This window comes from Rousettus aegyptiacus, unplaced genomic scaffold (genome assembly GCF_014176215.1).
Source record: "Rousettus aegyptiacus isolate mRouAeg1 unplaced genomic scaffold, mRouAeg1.p scaffold_m13_p_3, whole genome shotgun sequence".
Lineage (NCBI taxonomy): Eukaryota > Metazoa > Chordata > Mammalia > Chiroptera > Pteropodidae > Rousettus > Rousettus aegyptiacus.
The window spans coordinates 153,477,578-153,489,991 of NW_023416306.1; the positions used below are offsets into that span (position 1 = coordinate 153,477,578).

At 45.0% G+C, this 12,414-nt stretch overlaps 1 protein-coding gene across 3 annotated transcripts in view; it reads left to right on the plus strand.

Annotated features, from left to right (window-relative positions):
• Positions 1 to 313: 313 nt before the first annotated feature.
• The window catches only part of FLVCR2 (FLVCR heme transporter 2), a 49,213-nt gene continuing 37,112 nt past the window's right edge, over positions 314 to 12,414 (plus strand). The window contains exon 1 of one of the 3 annotated variants that reach the window (XM_016122561.2): positions 314 to 1,451. In XM_016122561.2, coding sequence (XP_015978047.2) covers positions 711 to 1,451 — 741 coding nt within the window. In that variant the 5' untranslated portion in view covers positions 314 to 710. The remainder of the gene's footprint in view (positions 1,452 to 12,414) is intronic. The other 2 variants (XM_016122562.2, XM_036238723.1) reach the window with 2 other exon arrangements.

Consider the following 12,414-nt stretch of genomic DNA (forward strand, 5'->3'; position numbering starts at 1 on the left):
CACGCGCTCAGGACAGCTGACGGGGGCGAGGGGGACTCTGTTTGGAGGGTTACTTCGGAGGGGCGGACGGGATTCTCTCCTGTGGTCTCCTGGGAGGGGGAAAACGAATTTGAGGGGCAGTGTAGGGAGTGGGGGTTAACCCGACGGTTTCCATGGCGCCCGGGACGTGAAGGAGGAATGCACTCCGCAAACTGTGGCGAAACAACTGGGCTGCCCCGCCAGCACGGCTGGAGAAGGCAGGAGGGAGGGAGCGAGGGCGGTGTCGCGGGAGGGAAGCGGGGCGGGACGGGGGGCGGGGCGATCACCCGCGCCCTAAGGGCCGAGGCCCCGAGCCAGCCCCGGAGCGTCCCGAGTCCGGCGAAGTGGCTGCGCAAGGAGCAAACCCTTTCCAGGACCGAGGGGCTGAACGTGGCCAGTGCGCCTTGGGGAAAGTCAGGTCGCCAGCGGCCAGGACTGGGCTGAGGCGTCTGCAGACGGCCTGCGGGACAGCGGTCGGGGACAGCAGGCCCCACGGAAAAGTGGGAGCAGAAGCTTGGAGGTGATCGTTGAGAGGCCCACTCGCGGGTTTTACGTAGACTTGCGTCTCCATTTCTTCTGGAGCAGACTGGGCAAGTGCCTCGTCAGCTTTAGGGGACCAGTCGAGGCTACTGTCCTTTAAGACAGCTGGAGTCCTCAGCACCCGTCCAGGGCTCCAGGAAGACTCCGTGGTCATGGTCAATGAAGATCCCAACCTGGAGGAGTGCGATGGCACCCCCGAGCCGCAGTCCGCGCTCCGGGCGGACCCCAGCATCTCGGCCCACCCCAGCATCTCGGCCCACCCCAGCATCTCGGCCCACCCCAGCATCTCGGCCCACCCCAGCGTCTCAGCACATCATAGCGTCTCCGCTCACCCCAGCGTCTCCATCCACCCCAGTGTGTCTGCCCACCCCAGCAGTTCCGCCCACCCCAGCATCTTGGCTCAACAGGGTGGCTTGACTCAATCCAGTATACCGGGCACCGAGGACCTCAGCGTGATCAAGGTGAGCAAGCGCCGTTGGGCAGTGGTCTTGGTTTTTAGCTGCTACTCTATGTGCAATGCCTTCCAGTGGATCCAGTATGGCTCCATCAGTAACATCTTCATGAACTTCTACGGGGTCAGTGCCTTTGCCATCGACTGGCTGTCCATGTGCTACATGCTGACCTACATCCCTCTGCTACTGCCAGTGGCCTGGATGCTGGAGAAATTCGGCCTGCGCGCCGTCGCCTTGACCGGCTCGGCTCTCAACTGCCTGGGCGCCTGGGTGAAGATGGGAAGCCTGAAGCCACATCTTTTCCCAGTCACTGTGCTAGGCCAAGTCATCTGCTCTGTGGCCCAGGTCTTCATCCTGGGCATGCCCTCCCGAATCGCCTCCGTCTGGTTTGGGGCAAACGAGGTTTCAACTGCCTGCTCCATAGCTGTCTTTGGCAATCAGGTGGGTAGAGAGATGACTCTGTGGGTGTTCAGAGGAATGGGCATCACTGTGGACTGAGTGTGTTACATTGTATCGAACTGTCCTTAACTGTGTGGGAGACTGTCATTTTTCTGACTCAGCTGTGTTTGTGACTCTGGTAACTTTGTGGCTGGGTATGACTGACTATAAGTGAGTGATTGTGACTGGGTGACTGTGTAAGAGAAGTGCCAGGAAACAAAAGGAGGGGACCTTTTCTTTCCCCTCACAATTTCTCTTCCCCCATCAGAAAGCATACTTCTGAAACATAGATGTTTTTATGTTTTCATTCCCAAACCTGTCAGTTCGCCGGCGTAGACCTTTGACTTCAGGAAAACTATCTTTCCAGGGAGCAGCCCCAGGAAGTTAAACTATTCTGGTATCAATTTGGCAGGCATTTTAAGCCTGACCTACCAGCTTTCCTAGAGTACAGTATCTCCTGTACTACATAGGACCACAGAGTGGTGCCCTGGTCGGGTTTGGCACTGTTCTTACCTTCCTTTATACACAGCTAAAACCAGGACAGTGGGAACAATGCTTTGTACCAGATTCCTTCTCTGGGGTTTAGAGCCAAGTCCAGTGGGATGGAGCAGAAGTCTTGCTCTGAATTTCCAAAGACTAGAAGCCTTGGAAAGGCTAGAAAGCTCATCTCTTAATCCCTTCTCTTTCCTTCTTTTTGGAAGGAGCATCTTAAATTCTTTGCATCGCAATGTGGTTATGACCCCGAAAGTTGGGCATGTTGTGAATCTGACTGCCTTCTCTAAATATTTGGAGCAAATTATATATGGGGTCCTTTTTAATCTGGACCACTGCCTCCAGGTCACACTGCTTCCCAAGTACACTCAGTTGTGTTTAAAATGACCAATAACCCATAAGTTCTTATAGGCCTGTTTTCTCTTACCTGTTTATTGCATTTAAAAAATTTAAACTTTCATTTAGAAATTTCTCATTTGGGTTAGAAATTCCCAAAATTTCGCAAAAGGCAAATTTTCATTCTGTTCATCTTCACCAGCAGGAAGTTAACTTGAGTTAAGTCCTGCCACTTGGGTAATAATGTAAGCAATCGATGAAAACAAACATAGAGGCCTTCTTTAGCACACAGACAACATAAAATCCTTTACCCAGTTTTCTTTCACCTGTGGGTTTGAATGATATTCTGAAGATTGAATTGCTTTAAAGTCTGGGGATGAAGCAAGATGGATCTTTTGTTCAGGGAAACTAAAATGTAGATGTTGAGGGTGACATTTACCAACTTCTAATCCTCTAAAGTGATGTGACTGGGGCTTTTAACATCCCCATGGCAGCCCTGCTGGTAGGTTTGTCATTATCGGATTTTTCCTTTATAGGAGGGTAAAGCTGGACTAGGGGGCGAGGTGGGGGTGGGGGTGGGGGTGCAGTGAATGGCAGGAACTTTCTAGCTTCCAGAGGGAAAGTCTCCCTATTTGCAGAAAACAGGATACAGACAAGGTCACTGCAAACCCAACCCCTTTGGGGAGGGTAGTAGAACTAACTGGGAGAAGCCCTCAGTTGGCCTGGTGAGAGCACAGAACCCAATACTTGGTTCCCTTAACAAGCATAAACTGATAGGTTTTCAGACCCATCCTCACATACCTGTGTGGGAACTTAACCCCAGATATATCTTTAAAATTTAATAAGAATAGTTATTCATCCCTACCTGTACTCCCCACCAAGGCCAGAAAATGCTAAGAATTTTACATTTAAAAACACTCTGACAGCACATATTTGTATCACAGAGCCATCTATTAAGTTTGATCTTTTAGACTCAACCCACTGTGCCAAGTTAAAAAAAGTTTCAAAAAAACCTGAATGTTTATGCTCTGTGACATAGAGATAATTTATGCTCTGTGACATAGAGATAAATGTTTGGTTCTCGGCATGCATTTTAACCTTTCTTTCTGAGTAAAGATGGCTGAATGGAGAAAAAAAATATTAGAGCACCTTGAACTGAGCACTTAGAAAACTTAGAGCACTTAGAAAAAAGGCTCCATGAAGCTGTTAAATAGATTTCAAATGTAATTCCGTAGAATAAATCTTCATGTCCTGCAAACTTCACGCTGATAAGCAAAATTCCTGCCTCCTGGTAATTCTGACCTGTTTCTTCTAATGCTTCATGTTTGCTCCACACATGCACCAGCCCCTGCTTGCATTCAATCCGACATTCATTCATTCAACAAGCATTTACCTATGCGGGAGAGGAAGAAAATTTCTTTGACCCTTCTAGGTGCTTTTGGCGGGTCTAATTATTAAATCGACATAAGGCAGATCAACAAGAGAAAATTTAATTATATATGTACACATACACGAAAGAGTCAGAGACCCCACATATATGAGAGATTCAGAGGCAGAAAGGTAAAATGAAGTGTATGTAACATCCTGAGCCAAGCAAATATTAAGATAAAATCCATGGGGCTTCAGAGGGGCAGGGAAGTCATTTGCAGGACAATAAGAAGAATAGATGTTGAGGAATTAGAAGTTTGCCCTGCCCCATAGATCAGTCATCAAAGATTATTTCTGGTAATAACTCTTATTATGGGCAAGGCACCCAATTTAAATTCTTCTAGGTAGTTAAGGGAGGGGCAAAAATTTCTTTTGAACCTGCAGGGTCTCAATTACCTTTGGCTCAAGAAAATCCATTTGCCAAAGTAGCACATTTTGGGGAGGGCTGTTCAGAACCCCTTCCCTCACTCAGCTCCTACCTTTTTTGCCAGACCCTGTGCTAGGGCTGCAAAGATAACCTCTGCCTTTGCAGAATTCTTGTACCAGTCTTTTAAATTGTGCCAGGTAGCACGATTCAGATTAAAAAGAAAAAAAAGAAAAGATCAGAGCATGGAAGATTTATTTTCAGTACTCCATGAGGTTTTTAGTATCTTGTTTGCCTAATTGTTATGGAAAATTGAAGGGGAAGGAAACTAAGAATCTATCAAACACCTATTCTGTGGAAGGCAGTTTTTCATCTATTATTTAATTTTTCAATGCTGTGAGATAAGTAGGATTGTCCTCATTGTTACAGGTGAGGAAATTGAGACTCAGATAAATGCAGCAATTTTATCTAAGATCGGTCCTAGAGCTACTCAGTGTTAGAAAGGAGATTTGAACCCAATTTTATCTCCAAAACCCATGTCAGTAATTGGCCAACATTAATTCTTCCCATAGATAGAGCATATTTTTTTTTAAAAGGCAGGATTCTGAGGTTCGAAATTTGTCTCCGTGTCTCAGGGTTGTTGGTGGTGAAAAACCGTCCAGCAATTTTTTCCAGAATTTGAGAGTCTAGCTCCTGTCCTCTGTTTTGAAGTTTCAGGCGTTAGCATTGCCTCCCGGGGCTGCACTGTAAACTGCTGAACGGCTGATGCTGCTGCTTTGAGCCTAGCATGGAGAGGCACAAGAAGACGGGCTTGAGTCTCTGGGAAAGAGACACAGTGACTGCCCAGCTGGGGTGAGAAAGGGAAGGCAAGGCCTCTTAGGCTGCAGCCAAGGCTCTCCTGGTTTGATCTGACCTGTTACACAGGTGGTAACAGGCTGGCATTTTTAGCAACACTTGCTCCTTTGTTTCAAGGGAAAATGATCTGTGCTCTGGTGGTGGTGGTGGAGGTGGGGCGGGGTGGGGAGGGGGAGGTGGGGAGGTTGAGTGATGTGGACACATTGTTATTCTGCAAGGGGTTGGCAGAAAGCCTTGTGTTAGAGGCCCCGGTGATAGATTGGTGGCACAGAATGAGGGAGATATGGGAGCTGAGAAAGACCTTCAAGTCTTCAAGGCTTCAGCCCCAGTAAGGAGTCTATGGCCGGATGTAAGAAGGGACTTCCTCAAGGATCCTTGGGCAGCTCATAGTTCAGCGCCACCCAATAACAGAGTAGGAGAGGATAAGTTTGCTTTCAAGGTAAGGAAAATACAGTAACTTTACAGAATCAGTTCTACGGAAGCCACAGCTGGCCGGGCTGTCAAAAATGGCACTGTCCAATAGAAATATAATGCAAGTCACATATGTAACTAAATTTTCTAGTAGCCACATTAAAAGTATATAAAACAAATTTAAAAAATTAAAAAGAACAGGTGAAATTATCTTTAGTACTATATTTAGCACAATATATCCAATGTATTATTTCAACATGCAGTCAATATAATAAGATTACTAACAAGCTATTTTACATTTTTTTTTTGTACCAAGTCTTTAGAAATCAGCATGCATTTTACACTTACAGACTAATCACTTTTGCCAGCAAGTGTTGGGACATGTTCAATAGCTAAGTTGGACAGTACAGGTCTAGAGCAATGATACTATTTGTAGGGGAGAAAAAGTTTTACTTGACCCTCTTATGGTCTCTGGCTGGATCTGAAATTAAGCTGACAAAGTCATATTAACAGAAAGTCATCCAAATTTATTTAATGTGTTACGTGATGCAGGAATCTTCATAAGGAAATGAGGAAACAGGTAGACCTCTGTACTTTTTTGCTGAGTTTGATGAAGAGTGGATAGATAGTCTTGGAGGAATTCTGCCTGTTAAGGAGTTTGAAGGAATTGTAGTAAACTAGGGGAAACTGGGCGAAGTCTGTTTATTTAGATTCTCCTTGACAGCTTTCGTTTGTCTTCAAAGATAAGGATGTTCCTTTCCTTCACTCAGGTCAAGGGAGGGCACCTCATGGAGGCTTTGAAGGAAGGTCTGTTTCAGGGAAGAGCAAGAAGGGGGAGGAGGTTAGAGTGACCTTGCTTCTGTCATTTTCTCAAACTCCTACAGCTTAAAGTATTCGGTATGTCAGGGTGCTGTAATCGGTGTAGTAGGTCCAGAGCCCTATCATATTTCAAGCAGCTAGAAATCAGCTTCTAGCAGATAAAAATAGACTTTAGGAAACTGACTGCAGCCTTGAGGAGGCTGAGCCTGCTGGATTGGCTGATCATGTGGTATCACTGAGAGAGGCTAAGTGTTTCTGAGACTGATTCAGGAGTCGGGGTCTGGAGGGAGGTAGTCAGCGTAGTCTTCCAAAACCATTGTCACTGGGGTGTCTTAAAATCTAGGCTAATCATTCTGGATCATCTAATGTCAGATGCGTTTCAAGGCCTGAGTGAATTTTTTGAGGTGAAGGCAAACTCTCGTTCTCCTACGCTGATTACGTTAAGACACGTAAAGCGTCTGCCCACGTGGCTGACCAGTTTCTGGCCTCCCTTTAGGCCCTAGAAGAGAGAAATAGGCAGGGACCGAGAGGACAAAACAAGGCGAATGGCGATCGAAGGGAGATGGGCGTGCAGTGGCCTGGGACCGCACCCTCAACTGCTCACATAGGCCAGCCAGGTCATATAAATGTGACCTAGTAAAAGTGACATTGGAGTGTTGGGGTTACAGCGAATGTGGGAGCCCATGTCCCATCTCCAGACAGCAGCCGCTTCGGCTCCTGCCAACCGTTGACATATAAAACACGACCCAGCGTTGTCAGATCTTATTTTTTTCTTCTTTAAGATTTTTATGTGAAATCCAGAAATTCAGATTTTTTATGTGAAATCTGTTTTTGTTTTATTGTGGTCAAATATATATGGCATGACGTTTATCATTTTAACCATTCATAGGTGTACAATTTGGTGGCCTTATATATGTGTCCACTGTGTTATATGAATGTTACCACCATATACACCAAAAACATTTTCCTTATCCCCAACAATCTACCCATTAAACACTAACTCTTCCCTTCCCCCCCTCCTCGCCCACAGTCTCTAGTTACTTCTTTCTACTTTCTGTCTCTATGAATTTGCCTATTCTAGGTACCTTGTATAAAGGGATTCATATATTATGTGACTTTCTGTGTCCAGTTTATGAAATCTCTTTTTAAAAATGCTGACAACTAATTAAATGCTTAAAACACTTTATTATATTCTATTATTTTGAAACTGTGGGTCAGATAAAACTTCCCCATTTGAGACTTCTGAAACGGATAATGTGAAACTGAATTTCAATTCTACTTTCTCCTTTCTGGGAAAGCTGTTGAGAGAGGCAGGCAGGTAGAAACAAGCTCAGAGGATACCAAACCTGGGGAGGAAACAGAGACGAGTGCTCTTGGAAAAATGATGATCATTTGCCTCACTCATGGCGCTGGGTGAAAATATAGATGCCTGGGCCCCCACATGGACTTTCTTCGCTGGACCCTCTAGAGGAGGAGCCCAGGCTCCTGTATTTTCAACTGGTCTTCCAGGGGAAGCTAGTGATCAAACTTTTTGAATTCACCAGGAGAGAGGACCAGCAGCCATGGGAAGATACCCTCCTGCTTGGAGCCATGTTCTTGTCAGGGCTGATTTATTATCTCTGCTATATGCTAGGTCCAGTATCCAGGTGGAAGCAGTTGGGAGCTCAGCTAATCACCCTTCTGATTGAGAGGAAAGGCTTGGCTGGGGTTGGGGCTCATCGTTCTGATTCATTTAAGATTCTGAAAATGTATTCAAAACCCTGAGTGGGGGCTGCGGGAGGGGAAGGCCCCGATGGAACTTGAGGTGGAATCCTTGCAGATGGTCCTAATGCTTTTGTTTCTTTGATCTTAAACTCGGTGCACTGGGGGAAGCTGGGGCTGGCCTGGCCTGACTTCCGTCTTGGCTTTGGTGCTCTGCCAGGCATTGTTGCAGGTGCCTGCCAATTTCATGGAATCACATCTAAGTCTTCAATTTAGCATTCCAGGCCCCCTGCACCCTCCCCTTTCCTATCCAGTCTGTCTTGTTCCCTCCCAACTTTGTCTCTCACTTCCGATCAGTCTAGCTCCTTGATTACCTCCTTGAAGATACACTTCTTGGGGACTAAGCCTTATGCCCTAGGAGAGTAACATCATCAAGATAGTAGACTAGGAAGCTCAAAACCCTTACTCCCTCACAGAAACATTAAATAATAAACTAGAAACTGACTAAAATAAGTTCTTCATAGGAGCTCTGGAAAATTCATCAGAGATGAATGGCAATCAATGCCCAAGAAAAAAAAAATCTTCTAAATGATAAGAAATCGCATGTCCCTTTTACTTGCCCTTGCTTTACCCCTTCCCCCGTGCTATGCCTCCCAATCTGCAGTTGCCTTCTGCCATTAGAATGTGCAATGTTTTAACCCAATTGTATTTCTATACACTAACAACGAACAATCCAAAAAGGAAATTAAGAAAACAATTTCGATTATAGCAGCATCAGAAAAAAAAAAAAAAGAACAACTTAGGAATAAATTTTACCAAGGAGGTGAAAGACTTGGACACTGCAAACTACAAAAACAGTGCTTGAAGAAGAGCTAAATAAAGAGAAAGACACCTCATGTTTATGGATTGAAGATTTAATATCGTTAAAGTGATGCAGCAATTACTACCCGAAGCTATCTTTAGATTCAATGCAATTCCTATCAACTCTAAGGACCTTTTTGCATAAATAGAAAAATATATTCTAAGACTCGTGTGGAAGTTTAAGGGGCACGAAATAGCCAAAACAATCTTGAGAAGGAACAACAAAGTTGGAGGTCTCACACTTCTTCATTTCAAAACTAACAAAGCTACAGCAATCATTATAAAGTTTGGCAACAGTATAAAGTTTGGCATAAAGACAAACGTACAGACCAATAGAATAGAGTTCAGAAATAAACCCTCACTTAGATAGTCAAGTGATTTTTAACAAGGGTGCCAAGACGATCCAATAGGAAAAGGATAGCCTTCAAAACAAAGCAAAGCAAAACAAAAAACACCAGACTATTTTTAGAGCAGTATTAGTTTCACAGCAAAATTAGGTAGAAGATACAGAAGTGTACTCAAAAGAATTGAAAGTGAGAACTTGAACAGATGTCTGTACACTCATGTTTATAGCAGCATTATTCACAATAGCCAAAAGTTGGAAGTGACCCAAGTGTCCATCTGTAGATGAGTGGATAAACAAAGGTGATATATACATACAATGGAATGCTATTTAGCCTTAAAGAAAGAAAAGAAAGAAAATTCTGACACGTGCTACATATGGATGAATCTCAAAGACATTATGCTAAGTGAAATAAGCCAGTCGCAAAAGGACAAATACTGTATAATTCCACTTACAGAGGGTATTGAGGTGTCTTTTTTCTTTTTCTGACAACAACCAGTTCTCCAAATCTCTTACACCAGCTGCGTGTCCTACAATTCAGTTCTAACACTACTCAGAGTTAGTGCAGACCCCACAAATTGAGGGCTCAGTTCCGCACGACTGCCTCCACTTAAGATACCATTTGCCACCCATACTTCCGACTAACTTTACTTACTGGTTTATTATAAAGGATACACTCAGGAGCAGCCAAGTGGAGCAGCTGTGAGGGCAAGGCGTGGGGTAGGGACACAGAGCGTCCGTGTCCTCTCTTGGCACTCCATCCTGTCAATCCTGTGACGTGATGTGTTCACCAACCTGAAAGCTCACTGAATTTCCTTGTTCGAGAGTTTTTATGGAGCTTGATAACCAGCGCCCCTCTCCTCCTCAGAGTGAGGTTGAAAGTTTCCAAATTCTAATCACTAGATCTTCTGGTGACCAGCTCCATCCTGGGGCTACCTAGGGGCCCCAGTCTAAGTGACCTCATCAGCATAACTTAAGGTGCAATGGAAAGAGGTTCCTTTAGGAATAACGAAGGACACTCCTATCACTTAGGAAATTCCAAGCATTTTTAGAGCTCCGTGCCAGGAACTGGGACAAAGATCAAATATATTTTTATCATACCACAGGTACTTAGAGTAATTAAATTCGTGGAGAGTCGCAAAGTAGAATGGTGGTTACCAGGGGCTGGGGGAGGAGAGAATGGGGAGTTATTAAAGGGGTACCGCAGTTTAGGAAGATGAACAAAGTTTTGGAGATGGATGGAGGCCATGGTTACTCAATAATATGAATGCACTTAATGTCACTGAACTGTCCAGTTAAAAATGGTTAAATGGTAAATTTTATACTGTATATTTTGCCACCACCACAGACACATAAAACAAAAACAAAATGCTAATGGGGAGTTCCCTTCTGGCTGGGTACTGCTTACTTCCTCCTATCTCCTCAGTCTCTGCTTAGAGGAATCCATTCCCTGGCCTTCTCAATGTGCGCTCAGTTTCCTGAGATGCTATGGGACTTTGTTTTCTGGAGGTTCCTGTTTACCCACTTTTCCTCATCTCTTCTGTCCTCTTCCCCTCCTCTGCCTCCTGTTCAGACTAAATGAGAGACTTGTGGGGGCGGGGAGGGAAGGCTGGAACCCTGACTAATATGTCTCTCCTATATCTTAGGGCTCTGGGCATAACAAGTGCTTGCAAATGGGTGGACAAATTAATAAACAGGTTTGCATTTCGTGAAAGGAATTTAAGGTGACAATCAGTTAAACCGAGAGCTCAGGCGGCTAGAGGAAGGAATTATCATGCCTGTATTATCTTCTTGAGGTGACTCAATTTTATCTTTTTCAACGGGAAGAGCTATTAAGTCGTTACTGTGTGCCTTGAATTGTGCCAGACCCAAGGTAGTTGAGAACACCATCTTGAGCTCTGCTGTGTACCCATGGATAAGTCCCTTTACTTTGCTAGGTTTTGGCTTCTTTTATAAGGTGAAAATAATATTGCCTCCTGCAAAAGATAGAGGGGAGAATTAAATGAGACGGTAAGTGAAGGGCACTTAGCTAGCAGAGTTTATTAGAAAAGAAATGGTAAATGCAGAACAGATGCTGTCAGTACTATCACCAATAGAGGCAGCTGGCTCTTGTCTGCATGGGCCTCCTATCTAGAAGGAGAGGCCCACACTTAACCACCCGGTCATAATATCACCTTGTGGCAGGCTTAAGGATATAAGTGCACAGGGCATTAAGGGGTCACAGCATGTGGGGTGCATTACCCCAGTGCAAATGCAGTGGGGAGTGAGCAGGACAGATTCCCTGAGGAGGCGATGGTAATAGACAATTCTTAATGAGTGACGTGACCAGCCGTTGGGTGAATAGGGAAGGTGGGCCATTCCAGGATGTTTCCAAGCCGTATCTTGGTGGGGACTGGTCCCTCTTGAGAGCCACTCAACCTGTTGTCTGTGGTGAAGACTTTAAGGGCTCTGGTGACATAGATACTGGGCCAACACCCACCCTCACACCTTAGTCTCAGAAACCTAAGACTCTACTGAAGGAAGTGGGGCGTCCAGGCTTATCAGGTGGACACAGCTGTTTGCCGCTGCCTAGTTCCTGATTTACAGGATGTCCTTCCCTGGACTTCAACTCCCCTCAACTGCTAACATCAAACAGCCCTGTGTAGGTTGCAGGATGAGAGTAAAAGTTGGAGTTTCTTCTTTTTTCTTTGTTATCTGTCTCCTAACTTCTATCCAGCACCATTCCCCACTTAACCCAACAGAGTATCTTCCTTCTCTTGACTCTGCAGGACTAAGGACTCTTATTCTTTGCTGAGTCATTCAAAGGTGAAGTCATCCTGCAGACTCTGGGCACCCCACCCCAGACTCTTTTGTTTAAGACCTTACTACAGACTACAGGCATCTTTCTTTTATGCTGTGCAAAAATGTTAGCTGAGGCATTCAAGATGAGGCATTGCTTTAGCATGAGGGCAGATAGCAGCAGCACCATCTGTGTTTGCAAAAGGGAGAGTTGAGAGGCAGGGCTGGATTTCACTTGCTTACCAACTTCTTGGGATTAGACAGTTTGTCTCAGAACCTCATGATGGAGCAGCGTATGCTTTGGCTCCCATCTGATTCCTTCTCTAGAGAGAGGGTGAACACAAGTCCCTTTCATTTCCAGGAGACCACTTTTGATTGGACATTCCTGCTGGCTCCAGGGCATAGCAGTTACAGCAAGATGGGGGTGGGTGGGCGGGGGTATTTTTTTCTCCTTTTTTTCTTTCTTCTCTCCCCTGGAATTCTGATTTCTTCTCAGGACTATTGCATTAACATAGCTGGGTGTCCTCAGTGGCTCTGGAACAGCTTTCTCTGTACAGAAGGCTATTTGTTTTGTCCAT